We start from the raw sequence: 16,340 nt of genomic DNA, 5'->3' as shown, positions 1-16,340 counted from the left end.
TGCAGGAGGGGGCTCCAGTGTTAGGATTTAGGAGAGGGCATGGGGCGCTGGCTCCAGGAGGGGGCTCAGGGCTGGGATGCTGGCTCCTGCCGAGCAGCACTTACCTCGGGAGGCTTCTGGTTGGGTGCTCAGCGGGGCTAAGGCAGGCTCCCTGCCTGCCCCGGCCCCACGCCACTCCCAGAAGGGGAAACTCACAAGGTTAACTCTTATTATGCTGTCAATGCCAGCATTTTAAGATAAGACTGAAAGACATTCTCCACCTACCCTTATTGTGAAAGGATATGTGGGGAAAATGAAAGTAACCTTAGACTGCATACCACATCTGTAACCTAGGCCCTCCCTCTCAGACCACAGGAAGAAACTACTATGGTATTTATTTTGTCCATCACCTTGTTATGGAGAGGAAACACTGGGTGGGTGGGGGGGGTTGAACCATTGCATCATGGACTCTCTACGGTAACTGGGTCATCTGTACATCCTTACAAGCAACTGCAAAAAGTCTGTCCTATGAGAACAGTACCAAACTGTCTAATGTGGCAGGATGTCCTCCAAATAGACACCAGGTTCTGGATACTACAGAAAGAAGAAGACTTCACTCCCCTGATAAGATTATACTGTGACACTGACCATCTATGATATGTTCGGCCTCAAAAGGAAGATTTCTCTGCTCCTAGGAGAAGAGGAGACTAGAATTCTACCCCAGAAATACCCTAGAGGCCTCACATTACTTCAGAAAATCAAGGCAAACAGTTAAAGAGCAGCTGCTCAGCACCAGTTTCCATCCTAGGAGTCTCCAAAAAGCAGCAGCACTTTCTTTACAAACCTGTGTTCTAGCAGTATGCATTCTTTTCTTTCAAGATGACCACTGCCCCTCAACCATTCTGTAACTCAAACAAGCCCTCTTAAGCAGGGAGACTAATATCTGCAGTCCACCCTGCACAAGTTGGTTTTCTAGAAAGAGAGATTTGATATTATCCCCAGTTGAAACATTAGCCACAGTCTCTGGAGAAAATACGAAATACTCCTATTTCATTTAAAGTTTCCAAGGCACATTGCAAAAGTGAGTGTTGTTATCCTCATGTCAAAGATGGAATGAACTGAAGCACAGAGAAGTTAAGTTACTTATACAGGGTTACAATGTGACAGTGGCTGTACTGGGCCTAAAACCAGATCTCCTGACAGCTGCTCATGTTCTAACCGCTAGACAGCACTGCCTCCCAAGCATTCGTTACAAAATAGTCTCACAGATCCCCCTTTTACAAACTAGAAAACTGACACAGACGAACGCCCAGATTTTTAAAGGGATTTAGGCATTGCAGCACTGAGCACTGCCATACTTAATTGATTTAAGAGCTTAAGTCTCATTTTCAAAAGTGGTAGAGGCACTAATTAGGCTAAGTGCCTAAATTGCTTTTGAAAATGAAACAGGCATTGCAATGCTGAGCACCATTAATTTTAAACACCATTAAAAATGTGGGTCGAAGTAGCATAAGCAAGATTACATAATAAATTAGTGGAAGAACAAGGACTAGAACCTACAAGATTCCTCAGACCCTATGAAACTACTGGAATTGACAGTTTGACTCCTGAGAACAAGAAAAGCAGGTAGGCCCACTGGCGGCAGGTTGAGCAGTCTGTAAGAAGAACAATTAACTGTCTTTTTTTTCCTGTTTTTCCATCTATTCTGTGACAAGGCAGAGCAAAATTAGAAAATTTAGGAGAGACAAGATGGGACTTACAGCACCAAACTATCTTACTGAAACAGCTACTACTGAATCTCAGTACGACATCATGAATCCCACCCCCATATTCTAGACTGAATAAGAGTGGTATACATTTTTAATTAAAAAATTAGAAGTTAAGATCTAGAAGGGGACAGTATTTTGGGGAAAAATAGGCAATCACAGGACATCTAGAATCTTTTAAAAAGGCAAAGGAGTGCTGACTCAAGGCATTCAATACTTTTAAGGACGAATCCCCAACCCTTGACCTTTTTCTCCCAAGTAGGCAAGAAATGGATCAGAGATATTTGAGTAAACATCAATGTAATACAAATTATACATTTAGTGTATTTTCTACATGAGAAAATATGATAAGAAAAAAATGTATTTGCTTTCCAATTTTGACAGAGTCAAAGCACCACGATTTGGGGTAAATGAAACAAGCAAACAAAAACCATTTCTGGCTTACGTGGAAGCCTTATCAAAGCAAAATTATTCTGAAACATGTACAATATGGAAACTAGTTAATTTGTTGTTGAATTAAGCCTTTTATCAGCAAAGGAAAAATATAAATTAGAATATTCTAATAGTTCTTACCTGGCAAAGAAGAATTTATACAACCCCAAACTGCTCCCTGAAAAATAAAATGCAGTTAAACAGAAGTCTTTATTTATGATAAATTAAAAACTTTTAAATATAATAGATGATTTAGCACCAATACAGAATAGTGTCAATACCTCTGTAAGATAATTGATCTCATGGAAGAACTCTGCCTTCTCCTCAAAAAACACAAAAATCAGAGACAAATGTCATCTGGTGTTTACTGTCAAGAAAAGGATGATGTGACCTAAAAGGACTCCTCTCTCTAGCATATTTTAATTAAAAGTGTGTGTTGGGGGGTTGGTTTGTTTGTTTTTTGCAGGTGCAGAACATACTTTAGAAAATGGCAAAAACTGAAAGCTATGGGTGTTTCTACATCCTGGAAGATGTAAATGTGTGCACGAAATAGACAACTCTGCCAAACAAACAGTTACTGTAAGTAACTTCTCTTTCTTCTTCAAGTTACCCTCTGCATATTTCCAACTGTGGAAATACAGCAAACAGTACTACCACTTGGAAAAAGTGGGCTGAAAGGGTCGTAGTGCTAAAAGGTTCAGAATTCAAACCAAGATGATGTATCATAGGGGTTACAATTGTACATAAAGTTATTTGTTTTACCTCTTTCCTTTATTTAAACACATACACACACACACACACACCCCACCCTAAAGGAATTACATGTCAAGGGTAACATTAAAAGGAAGATATTTAAGCTGCAAAGTCAAGTAGCTGAAAGTTAGGAATTGTTAGACATGGCTGCCCAGCCTGTTTTTGGTTTGTTTGGGTTTTTTTTGGTGGGTGAGGAAGAGAGAAGGATTCTAGCATTAAAAGTACAGACTGAAACCTAACATATATCCTCAACTCAAGATGGTTTCTAAACTTTTCCCAAAAATTCTTATTACTTTGTCCTTTAAGCTCTCGCCCTTAACCTTTCCATGTATGTTACAAGAATCTATTTTGTACTGGATAAGTATATTTGTCTTTTATATCATCCAAGACCCATCTCTTCAAGGTGATCTTTTGCCACTTGCTGTAAAAATGGTATGGTGATGATAGGCGATCACTCATTACCGAATATGATCATCTTCCATGGGAGTTATGGGTCCTCAGGTGGCTAATAAGGACAATCCTTGAACTACAAGTTCTATTGCAATGAGGACAGATGTTTCAGTCGTGAGTGCAGCTGCCGAGATGCTCGACCCACCTCAATCCTCGAGCAAGACGACTGCATCACACACCCACTGCCTGTGTGTCAGTCTGTAACTAGGAACTTCCGGATTTCACTATCCTGTTCCCGTCGCGACTCACCGATCACCACCAGACTTTTGACTTGTACGATGTTATTTTCCCCCAAAACTGGAAGATGCCCATGTGGGACTTCTTTTAAAGTGGGGAGACTGGAGCACAACAGTCACCACACTATCCTTGGAAGATAGAGAACTTGATACAAATGGCATGGGCACCATGACAATTGGAGATCATCTATTTGCTGCAGCCTTCATCCACCTTCACAGACGTAACATTACACAACAGTTTCACCTCCACTGTGCAGTTATCCTCCATCTGCTCTGCTTTTAGGGACTTCTTGGATCACACTTTGTCTGGAACCTCACCCTGGACTGTTCTGCCATTGGTAGCCCTAAGAGTACATGACTCCAGGCAGCATCATTCTTGGGGTCACTGAGACATGCAAGCCTCTCCACCACTACAAGGTGGTGATCCATGGAGTGAAAAAATGTTATAAACAGTCTCCAAATATTAGGGGAACAGAATTCAAGGGCGGTTTGCAGCTCTCAAACCTCATGTCACACCTGAGGTGTAGGGAGCCAGGGTGGCTTCCCTCCGAACCTGAGGGTAAGGAGCCACTCTCTCAGCCTAAGGGTGCGAGGCCAGACAAAGCTTACTCCACTCCCTGGAACGGGAGGGATGAACAGGAAGTACAAATGGCAGGGCCCTTAGCCCAGTCAGGGCTGCACCAGGGAGGGAGACAGACGCAGACCGCTGGCTGCTCCCTTCAGACCCTGCTGCTGGGCCAGGGGAGGCTCTGGACCAGGAGAAACCTGACCTGGAGGAAGGACAAGAGCTGCCAGGGCTGCCTGCTGCCAAGTACTCGGAGGAACCGGAGGCAGAGGGGGAGCTGGAGCTGCCAGCAGCTGAATACCCAGATGAGCTGGAAGAACCGGAGGGACTCGCTCAAGGGACCGGATAGGAAGGAGCCCAGGGACAGAACTGCACAGTGAGGTGAGTCTATTTGGTCAGTGTGTTGTGGAAGGATCCCCGCTGACCCAGTGGCAGGACAGCCAGTGAGGCAATAGCTCCCCACTGCCTCATAGCGGCTCAGTGGGCCAACCAACACTGATCACAAGAGGATTAACTGAAGGTAAAGTAGTAGTGGAGGATGAATTCTTTTCTCTTTTCTTGGATTTACAGGGACGTCTTTTATATTGCTGCTGAGAAGCAAAGGATTGCTATTGCTGCTGATAGCGTTGCCTGCCTCTGTTAACATAATTTGGATAATATTGTCTTTAGAGATCAAAGGCAGGCACGGGAATTATTCTCTTGAAAGGTGCAATAGACCCAGAGATCCATCAGTTAATCTTGTCTCATTTTCTCTAATACTTGATCCATTTTACAACTAAAAAGTCCATCAACTTCAAATAGAAGGTCTTCAATCTTCAGCTTTGTTTCGTGAGGAAGAGAGGAGCAGCATATCACTGCAGCTATTGATCTTGAATATGCATCAGAGACAAAGAAGACACACAGCACATGCCTAGCCACATTCTGGCCCTCCTTAATAAGGGCATAAGTCAGTCTGCAGCATTCATCAGGAAGAGTCTTGGTAAAGATTGAAATCTTGTCCCACAGGTGAAACTGGTATCTCACCATGACAGCTAGGTAGTTAGCTACCTCGGGTTTAAAGAAGATGAAGAGAATATTTTCCCCCCTGAATCAATCTATTCCCCCCTCCATCTCTGCAATTGGGAGGAGAATATAAATATTCCATTCCTGATCGCTACATCACTGCAGCCACCAACAGAGAATTAGAGGAAAGATGTACATGGAAACAAGAAAACCCTTCATATGGATCTGATACCTTACCTGCTTTTTTTAGCATTTGGTTGGCAGAAACCCTTCAGAAGAAGCAGAGAAAGTCTGTAGAGGTATTCCCCAGGATGTCAGAAAGACGATGAGTTTCCTCCAGTGAAACAGAAGGTAATTTTGAAGTAGAAATCTTCTGCTAACTCTTTGAATTCAATAGTACCCTCAGATGGTGAGGGAGCTGAGGGTACACCACCATTTTCATCTAGAGAGGAGTTGCCTGTAGGTTCCTAGCCCTGATGCAAAATACGGATTTGTGAAGATGCATTATCTGCCTTGGCATATAAGATGCTGTGGATCAGTGTAGGGTCTAATTTTTAGTACTGGATTCACTGGCATAGGATCTGAATGCCTTGGATCTGTGGAAACATCCCTGCTTTAATGTGCAGCCAAGATTGTAGCTCTCAAAGGAATCTGAATCGGAAAACTTGGAGTTGACTGGTATGGACAGAGCACCCAGGGAGGCACTTGCCACTCCTGTCAATTTGTCTAGTCCAGTACAGTCATAGTTAGGGGATACATGTATTTATCCAAAATAATGACACTGAGATTAAGGGTCCAAATAAACAGTTGGATCCATTATGTACTTCATTGTCCCATTTAGTGAACTGTAATATAACCATGTTTTGTTTAAAGAAACTCTGTTCAGAGGACTCCAGATCTGAGCCCTTGAGCTTGTAGTACATAGTATGTGGAAATTCCCATAGCTTTCAGTTTTTTGACCTTCTGAAATGCTATGCAGCTTAACCACAATACTTCAGTCTCCACTTTAAGTTTTAGCTTAGTTTTCTCTCCAACCACAGGCAGCCATAACCATCTTAGTGAAACTGTGCTGAGGTCCAAAATGCAAGATGAGCAATATTCAGTCTTGGATATGTGAGATTTTAAAGGTCTCTTGTCTCAAGATCCACTAGCGGGTAGGTATGGGAACTTTCTCTACCTCAGTGATATCCCCAATTATTTCATTGTCTGATCTGGGCTTGGATCACATTCAGAGGAAGAGCTGGTTACCCTTAAATTATTTCATTAGCATTAGCACAAAGTAACTGCATTTAGTGCTTTTTAAGCAGGCACTAGAAAAAAAAATCGACCATTTCTATAATATATCAGATCAACTGAGTATTACGCACCAAAGGAAGATTCCATAGAAGCAGAGGTGTATATGCTAGCAGGTCAGGGTGCTGGGATAAACAATGAAGAGATAAAAAACCTAAGTGCCTACAAGTGAAGGAATGCTGAACATGTGCCTCTCAAGAGATGTAAAAGTACTATTCATCAGCAGTGAAACAACAGCCAATCCTGGCAGGAACAAACTCTTTGTGATATTTCTTTTTTAATACAGTACTTACATAGGTATATAAAAAACATTTATCACCTTGCTAACAGTCAATATCAATTCCCTCTACTGGCCCGCCTCCTCCATCAGCCTCCCTCTCTAAATCAAAGCAAATTAGAAGCCATCAAAAGGAGATATTGCTGCCACTAGAGGAAAAAGCTGGCTTCTGGCACTGCTACTAGTCACCAGAGGACTGATGAAAGGTACTTCCCTTTCTTTCCCTAAAAGTTAACTGAGTTAATCATGATTACTGCACTGTTTGTGACTACTGCATTGAACTCAATTCTCTAAGTTATTCCAAGTGGCCTCCCAGTCTGCCAGTGTCTGCATTCCACATTCTCTAATGAGTTGCCAGAATGCCTCCTCTACTCCACCATTGAGAGATTTGGAGAGTAAATTTCATATATTCATGTTCCAGCAAGCAGAAGGCTATACTGGAACACACTTCGTATGTCTTTTGTCTAATGTTATTAACAGAGTACCCATGCAAATTTGAGACAATGTCTGAAAATAATAAGCATAGAGTTAAACTAAAACTGTTAGACTTTTTAAACAGAAAGATACCTAGATTGCTTTCTCTTTATCAAAGCACTATTAAACATATGAAATACATGGTTGGGGAGCGCAATCACACTTTTAAAACTATTATAGTTCATAAAAGTATATTCCATTCAGTACTTCCCCCCCCACATTCGCCCCCCAAAATTGCTAGACCATCCCTTTTTTCATTCAGTTCTCCCCTAGACATAGAAACTCCCTATCCTGGACTCTGCATCACCCTTGAAAACATTTTCTTCCAGGACATCAATAAACCCTAGTTGCCAATTGTGAGAAGCATTAACTCTAACATAAAATTTAAAATAAAAAGCAAAGTATCAACACCAATGCTATCACCAACTTGCAGTCTGGCTGGTAACGGCAAACCACAGCCTCTGGGAGCTGCGGGCGGCCGTACCTATGGACAGTCAACATAAAACTGTCTCACAGCTCACCAATGGATTACCCTGATGGGCTGTGTTTGGCCCACAAGCTGCCCACCTCTGACTTACACCATCAGTTTTCAAACAGTGGTTGTGGACCACTACTGATCTGAAAGACTTAACTGATGATCCACAGAAATAAACCTTTAAAATCATGCCTTTGTGGATTGGGAGTGGAGGCAGTCCATGAGGGGGAGCACTGTAACAAAGTGGTTCAGGGAGCATTAGAACTAAAGAATAACTAGGCGAATACACTGTACATTTAGACAGTAAACTCTTCTGGGCAAGGACTTGGTCTTTACTAGTCTATCAAGAGCCTAGCACACTGCTGACACTATACAAAGTAATAAAAACTGATCAGTAAAGTAAGAAAATTAGAATTTTGTATTAGAATTTTCAAGCAAAATTGTTGCTGTTTTTCCAAGGCAGAAGGCTTTTGGATTAATTAATCTGAATATTACTTTATTATTATTTCTATAGTAATGTAACTGAACAAGCAGTAAGATACAATCCACTCTATAATTTTCTAGTAAATAACTAGAGAACTTTTAGATAGCTCATTCAGATATCGATAATTTTACTTAACTAATAAAAAGATTGTTCCAGCTTTTCAGCTATGACGTAGGAGTAGTTATAACAGCTATAGAGTTTTCCTTTGCACTACCCCAGTGCTGGACAGGATGCGTGCCAGGCTTGTCCCCTGGTGAAAATTAAAATAACTTGAAGGCTGCTCTAAATTATGCTGGCTGCTAACAATTCCAAGGAGAGTAATAGCAGCCACACTGCACCAGCCAATCTGGCCCACTATACACAAATTTACTCTCAACATAAGGCAGATCTTAACCTCCACTATCTCTTGTAACTTCCATGAACCAAGGACATTTAGCAAGATTGTCAACTCTCTGATTGCACCTTAAGTCTTGCAATATTTGGTCTTTTCTTAAAAACCTAGCTCCCAGAGTCAAGTGATTAAATGAGAATCTCAGCTTTCATTTAAAAAGTTTTCTAGTCCTCACCCTTCAGGAGGAAAAGCTTGAAAACAAACCCTAAAGGATCAAAACCCAAAAGCCAAATAAAATGAACCCAAAATGTATTATATTTAAATTTCAATTTTTAAGTCAAATCTCATGATTTTTGAGACCTCACTTGTGGCTTTTGAATGCGTAGGTTTGTCAATGCTGATTCAGCAGTTTTACCAAAAACAGTCAAGGCTTACCATTGACTCTGGGCAATATTCTGGTGCCCGCTGCAGCAAATGTTTCGAATGGGAATCACTTTTAGAGGATAAAATCTGTTACAAAAAGATCAGAAGAGAACACATTTTTTAAATATCAAAATCAATTAGGAAAAAAAGCATCCATTCAAGCTCATTTGACTTCTTTTTTAATTTTGCTTTCCTAAACTCACAGTTTGGTTTTATTTAATTAGTACTTTTCTGATAACTTTCACTAGCAGTAAATTTGGGTACAAACGTACATAACACATTCATATATAAAGAAAGTTTACTTGTAATTTGAGTTTACTGGACAATCTTCCAGACATACAGCACTTGTTTTTGGAGAGGGAAATAAATTTTCTTCTTGTTTCTAAAAATGGAATATATATTCACCTACTCAGGAACTCTTGGTCCATTCAACAGCACAAGATTGACAGTAAAAAGCACAAGTTAGACCAGGGCAAACTTTCTGGCCGGAGGGCCACATCTCGGAATGGAAATTGTATGGCGGGCCATGAATGCTCACAAAATGGGGGGTTGGGGTGCGTGAGGGGGTGTTGGCTCTAGCTGGGGGTGTTGGCTCTGGAGTGAGGATGAGGTATTGGAGGTGTAGAAGGGTGCTCTGGGCTGGGACCGAGGGGTGTGGAGGGCAGGAGGGGGATCAGGGCTGTGGCAGGGGGTTGGGACATGTGAAGGGGGTCAAGGGTGCAGGCTCCGAGTGGCGCTTACTTCAAGAAGCTCTTGGAAGCAGCGGCATGTCCCCCCCTCCAGCTCCTACACTGAGGTGCAGCCAGGTAGCTCTGTGCACCGTTCCTCCACAGGTGCCGTCCCCGCAGCTCCCAGGGGCCATGGTACCCAGCCAATGGGAGCTACGAGGACAGCACTTGGGGTGGGTGGCAGCAGGCAGAACCTCCTGGATGCCCCTACGCTTAGGAACCGGAGAACAGACATGACCCTGCTTCCAGGAGCCGTCTGGAGCGGGGCAGGCCCTGGACCCTGCTCCCTGGCAGGAGCTCAAGAGCCACATTAAAACATCTGAAGGACCAGATGCGCCCCTAGGCCGTAGTTTGCCCACCCCTGAGTTAGACCGTAGCAAAAGTTATAATATGGAGATCTTTGGGGATTCAGAGAAACAAAGCTGCTAGGACCTAGTTTCACGCTTCCTAGCTAAAAGATGCATTTTATAACAACACTCCTGCTAACTTGTGACTGAAAGCAAGGAATTACTCTACTGCAGTTCCACTTCTCTAAATGTATCATTTGACTGGATTTCTACCCTTTGGTAAGGAGTGCCTGAAATTCACGTAGCTTTCAAAGATTTTTTGGCCCTGTGCAGCATAGTCAAGCCAGTCTCTTTCTGAAACCAGCTGCCAGTGCCCTTTAGAACAACCAATTTCAGTTCCTTGATGACGGGGAGCTCTCTGCTTTCCAAAGTTATTGAGCAGAAAATGGACAGCTCCTGAAATTATATATGTAACAGATGCCCAACGAATATGACAGTTTCATCTGGGGGAGGAGGGAGGGTGTCACTAAAAATATTACTCCCATTTACCCCGGCCATGACAGTTGCAAGATGAGAAGGAATCAAGGCAAATGATATCTTCAGACAAGTTACTTAAGTGGGTATTCACCCACGAAAGCTCATGCTCCAAAACGTCTGTTAGTCTATAAGGTGCCACAGGATTCTTTGCTGCTTTTATCTTACAGTGACTGTGGTTCTTCAAGATATGTTGTCCACATGGACCCCACTCTGTGTGCATGTGCCCAGTGATGGGATTATTTTGGCAAGCAGTGTGCATTAGGGCCATTCCTATACCCTGGATGCCCTCATGCTCCTCACCCTAAGGCATAAAGTGTGGAGCTGGCCCAACTGTCTCTCAGTCCCTTTACCAATACAGAATCCTGGTAATACAGAACTCCATAATTGTTGGGAAGGAAGGTGGGTTACGGAATCCATGTGGACAGCATATTGAAGAAGCAGAAGTTTGTCCTTGTTGAAAACTGAATGCTGAGCCCTTGGAGAATACCCTTCTTTCCCACTCCCCTGCCATTCCTTTTGGCAATCATCTTTTTATTTTTGGAAGGCCTGGAAGCAAATTATCTCAGGCCACTCAGTCTTTTGAGATTATTAACATGGGGCACCACATTCAGCTTCATTTCCTTCCTACCCTCAAACCCTGTGTCTCCCATTTAGCAGCAACATCAGCTCATCATCCTTACATCCAGGGTCATTTTACCACTCTACAGTTGCCAGATTCCTCACAGGCCTTATTTATGCATTTCCCCCAGTCTAGGAGCCCCCTCTTTCCTCGGACCTAAATATCATTTTAGCGTGATTAATGGGACATGCATTTGAGCCTCTAGCAATGTTTTCCTCTATACCCGCAGGACACAGGTTGCCCACCACTGCTCTATACCTATGAAAATTACTTTTTCAGTAGCCATAAAATCAGCTTGAAGGATAGTGGAGATTCAGGCCCTCATGACTGGTCCACCTTATATAGTGTTCCTAAAGACAAAAGGGACCCTTAAACCTCATTCCCAGATTTTCATTTAAATATTTATTTCACAAACCCCACTCCAACCAGGGAAAAGCCAAATTCCATACCCTTGATGTGATTAGGGCTTTTCCATATTACTTTGAGAGAAGACGACCCCAGGCTGTTTGCTGAATTTGTAATGAGTGAAAGGTCAGGCAATATTCACCCAAAGACTATTTAACAGAGTATTTAATTGCATTATATCATGCAAGGAGTTGGCTAGATTAGATCCACCCATGTGGCTTAGAGCCCACTCCACCAAGTCTTATGTAGCTTCTCTCAGAAACATACCAATTTCAGAAATTTCCAGGGCACCCAAGTTGGGATCAGTACACACTTTTCCCCAGCGCTGTTTCTTAGCTGAGGCCTCAAGATCTGATGCCTGCTTTGGCACAGGCTGTCCTGAAAACATAATTTAAATAGGATTTCTAGCATCTACCTCCTGATTGGGATCACTGCTTGGCAGTCGCCAGAATACATGTGTACAATCATTTGAAGAAAGATTGGTTATTTATCCTCTGTGGTTCTTCCGCAGCAGCTCCAATTATATTTATCGGTTACAGTAATAGGTGGAAGGCCTTTATCTAGAGGAGCTTTGTGACCTGGCTTGCTTTCTTCTATGGGCTAGCGGGTAGACTTTCAAGGGATGGGGAATGTCTCTCAAATCTTTCAGAGACTGGAGGACTTCATCAGTTCTTGTATACAAGAGTTCACAACCTTCAAATGGGAGGTCTTCAAATGTTGTCTTGACCTCCTCTGGTATTCCTGAAGATTGTAACCAAGAAACTCAGGACATCAATGGAAGTGGCCACTTATCATACTGCAGTGATATTTGAACTACCAATTGTCCCTCAGCTACAGCAGACTTCAGTTCTTCCTAATGTTATTGAGGGAGTTTCTCAAACTGTGATTCACTGTCCTAATTAAGATAATCATATTTTGACAGAAGTGCCTGGTAATTTGTAGTGCTCATCTGTAGGCTTGACAGGAAGTAATCTTTCCTGAAAAACAAATCTAATTTTTTATATCCTTGTCTTTTGGTGTCAATTTTGGGGGTCCGTTATCTAGACCTTTGATACATTGCCACGGCTATCAGAGATTCAGAAACTGGATGCATGTAAAGATATTCAAACCCACTTGAAAGGACTTGATCTATATTTTCAGAGGTAGATGCACCATATGCCAGGGTCTGACGATTTTATTTTGGAGGGAGGGGGACCGATTCCCACAGTAATAAGTAAGTGGGCTGTAAAACTCTTGTCTAATTTCAGTAGCTGTGTTTAATGTGAAGGTGCTGAGTGGTGTTGATGGCCACATGAGGTCAGACTAGATGATCTGGTGGTCCTTTCTGGACTTAAACTCTGTGACTAAGTAAAATCAATTTATTCATGTCTGAATATTGGTGACATCATAAAAGAAGGAAGCCTTATCAACCTACCACTAGCTTTGTGCACTTAGCAGCTGACATCCCAGTGATCTGCCACATACCATCTCTCTCCGTCTCCTCTCTCTAGTCATCCCCTACTACAATGACCCACCACCATTCCTTCTATGATAACTTGCTTTAGAGTATTTCCATCTGTATGCTTGATGTGACCTAAGTTCATGCCTACCGATTTCTGACAACATGAATGCTTGTGTAAGAAATATCATTGGAGAGAAGCAGACCATCTTCTTTTCCATCCAGGAGATATGCATGAGTCTTTGGCAGCGCCACATCCTAAATGCTTCTGTTTTCTACTTGCCAGCAGCATTAATTTCCCGTGATTCACATCCCTAAGTCACTACAGAAAAAATTAAGTGTCCAATAGCCCCATGTTAATTGGCATGGCCAACCTTCTAGGCATGAAGGAATGCACAATGTTCAAAAGCTTATGTGATATTTCCTACTTTAGCTCCAGGACTTCTAACGTATCTGCCATGAACAATTTTGAAATCAAGAAACTGAGTGGAAGTAGACAAAACTATTCCCCTTCTTCACCAGATGAGGAAGACTGCTGCTGGTTTCAAGTGTTCCTTCATTCCAGGTGCTCTTCCTCACTTTCCTGTTCTTCCCGGTGTACAGTCGGAGTCTGTGCCAGCTGTAACTCAAGCCACTTTACGAGGAAAGGGATATCTAACTCTGGCAGGGGAGCAGGAAAAGTAGGTTTCTGTGCCTGTTGCATCACAGAAGGGGCCTAGTAGGGCCAAGATTGCACATATAGGGGATTAGAGGCTGTGGGCCACAGCGGTGGATACGAAGTAGGAAGAGTAAAGTATGGTATCCAACATTGCTCCTGATTTTACATTCACAACCATTCACAGGAAAACTGTACTACATAGGATCCAGAAGGTGGCAAAGGGTAAACTAAGAAATCAGTGTCAATCACCTTTGTAAGTTTAATACTTCTTGGCCAAATTCTGTCCTCAAATATGCACATGCATCTCCCACAGACTTCAATGTGAGTTTATGCATATATCAGAGGTAAGAATATGGTTTTAAAAGTTAAAATCTGTTCATTAAAACAACAGAACTATTACATAGACTATCAAGGTCTCTTGTGACATTCAGTGTCTACATGCACTGAATATAACTACTCCCTACGGGAGTGAAACACTTATCAATTTCAGGTCCACTTTTCAAGTAACTGTTATAATCTTGAATATATGGATTCAGAAGTGAATCAATTTTCCTGCTACTGCCCAAGTTTAAAACAAGCTTACCTGTTCACAAACATCGCGGCACATTAAGTTATCCTTTGCATGATTACAACATGAAATACCTACAGGAAAAATGAAGAATTCCTTAGCATCAGTAAAATAATTTAAATATATACAGTGAATTTAACTGCCTTTTAAATGTTCCTTTGAAAAAGTAACTATTTATGCTTTTCCACTCTGCAGTTCATCCATGTTCTTTAATGTTTAAAATTCAGAACTCAAGAGATATATTGAACAGGTACAGAATGAACAATGCCTGAGGTGGTCCATCCAAGATAGGATTGAAGACTACTACCAAAGCAGTTTAGGAAAGCTGTTCCTTAAGTGGTTGTTGTACACATAGAGGATTTAGACCCCAGGGCTGACAACCCAACAGCTTTCGCTAGCAGTAAATTCACGAAGATATATACTTTAAAAATTTACAAAACTGCAAAAAAACCCACAAAACCACATCTGAGTAGACAATTTTGTGTCTTAAATCCATTTGGCTTATTATTAAACTAGCATAAGAATAAATGCTAACATCCATTATGTGTCAGATTTGATATATTTTAATATACATACAGGATGGCTCCTATAAATCGAAAAGCCAGAGGATCTGTTTACAAATATGAGTTCTTTGATTGGCTTTATAATTTTATTCTGCTATGTTTAGCTTCCTACTTTAGATCATACTATCAAATATAATAAGGACCTGATCCAAAACTCACTGAAGTCAATGGGAGTCTGTAGAACTAGCAGAGAGTGTGTATATAATATTTTAAAAATTCCAGAACAAAAACACTCCACTGCACACGCTTCTCCCCCTGGAAAGAGATGAGAGAACACACATGACAGATGTTAGTCATGTTGCCTAATGTGCTACTCCAAGTTGCTCAGATACTATGTTGATGAACAAGAACCTATGCAGAACAGAACAGAATCCTAAGGAATACCAGAGGTCAGATTGGGGGTTACAGTCAAGAGCCAACATATGACTAGAAGTAGTGGGAAGGAAGGGAATTGAGGACAGAGCACTATCCATATCAGGAGGCAAAGAAAGAATGGAGTATATTCTCTGAAGCAGTCTCAGGGGGAGAGCTAGCAGACTTATTCTGTAAACAGACTTTTTTAGCTAGGAAGAGAGACCCTGATCTGATGATTCTATGTAGGCTTGTCAGCATAGCAAGGTAGACAGAGCAGCCACTGGGAGCTGCGGGCGGCTGTACCTGCAGATGGTCAATGTAAACAGTCTCGCAGCCCGCCAGCGGATTACCCTGACAGGCTGCATACAGCCTGTGGGCCGCAGGTTGCCCACCACTGACATATACATATACACAAGTATATGTTTAAGCAACTTAGAGGTTGCAAGCTGAAGCACTCAAAAGTCAGGAAATGCTAAAGTTAAGGTTGCAACTTTAACTGCCAGTTTGCTGTGCTCTCTTTTACAGCATAATTTCTCCCTCATGCAGAATACAGTTTGGGCGGTGCAATTAATGGAGCAGCTGTTCAATATTTATTTTCAACCTCACTGCTCAATGAGTGGAACCTTAACTCATGCACATATTAATAGATTATAAAGAATGAAACAGCATTCCTTCAGTGATCTACCTAATTCTACACACATACACATTAGAGCAGAGGTCCCCAAACTATGGCGTGAAGAGGAATGTTCGGGGGAGGAGGAGAACGGCAGAAGCTGGGACAGCCCCCGCAAAGGGGCAGCGAGGGAGTGCCACTCAACCCCTCCCTACCCCCAACTCTGTCCAGTCCCACTCCCAGCCACAATCCTGGCTCCCAGCCCTGCATCTGGCCCACTCCCAGCCTCGGCACAGCTCTAACTCCTGCCCCTGCCCCCAGCCTCAGCCACTGCTCCATTCCCAGGATAGGCTGGGGGCGGAAGCAGAGCACACCTGGCCATGGGCTTGGCTCTGCCCCAGCCCCCAGCCCCAGCCTCAGCTCTGGCCCCAGCCCCAGCCCCATCCTCAACTGCTGTCCCAGCCTCAGCCCCCTTATCCCTGCCTGCGTCCCCCACCACACAAGCCGCAGCCCCACTCCTGGCCCTGGCTCCGGGGTAAGAGCAGGGAGATATGGACGGGGATAAGGGGGGAGCACGACCCTGAAAAGTTTGGGGACCACTGCATAGAGCATGCATGTACAGTGCCAACA

The 16,340-nt window shown here is 42.7% G+C and overlaps 1 protein-coding gene across 1 annotated transcript in view; it reads right to left on the bottom strand.

Moving 5' to 3' along the window:
• Nucleotides 1–14,250, bottom strand: part of RECK (reversion inducing cysteine rich protein with kazal motifs) — a 109,085-nt gene extending 94,835 nt beyond the window's left edge. Inside the window, exons 1-3 of the mRNA XM_050938157.1 lie at nt 14,196–14,250; nt 8,953–9,027; nt 2,319–2,355 (exon numbers count right to left, since the gene is read on the bottom strand). Coding sequence (XP_050794114.1) covers nt 2,319–2,355; nt 8,953–9,027; nt 14,196–14,219 — 136 coding nt within the window. The 5' untranslated portion in view covers nt 14,220–14,250. The remainder of the gene's footprint in view (nt 1–2,318; nt 2,356–8,952; nt 9,028–14,195) is intronic.
• Nucleotides 14,251–16,340: the final 2,090 nt, after the last annotated feature.

Source organism: Gopherus flavomarginatus, chromosome 2 (genome assembly GCF_025201925.1).
Source record: "Gopherus flavomarginatus isolate rGopFla2 chromosome 2, rGopFla2.mat.asm, whole genome shotgun sequence".
In the NCBI taxonomy this organism is placed as follows: Eukaryota; Metazoa; Chordata; order Testudines; family Testudinidae; genus Gopherus; species Gopherus flavomarginatus.
This window is presented reverse-complemented; position numbering and strand designations above follow the sequence as displayed.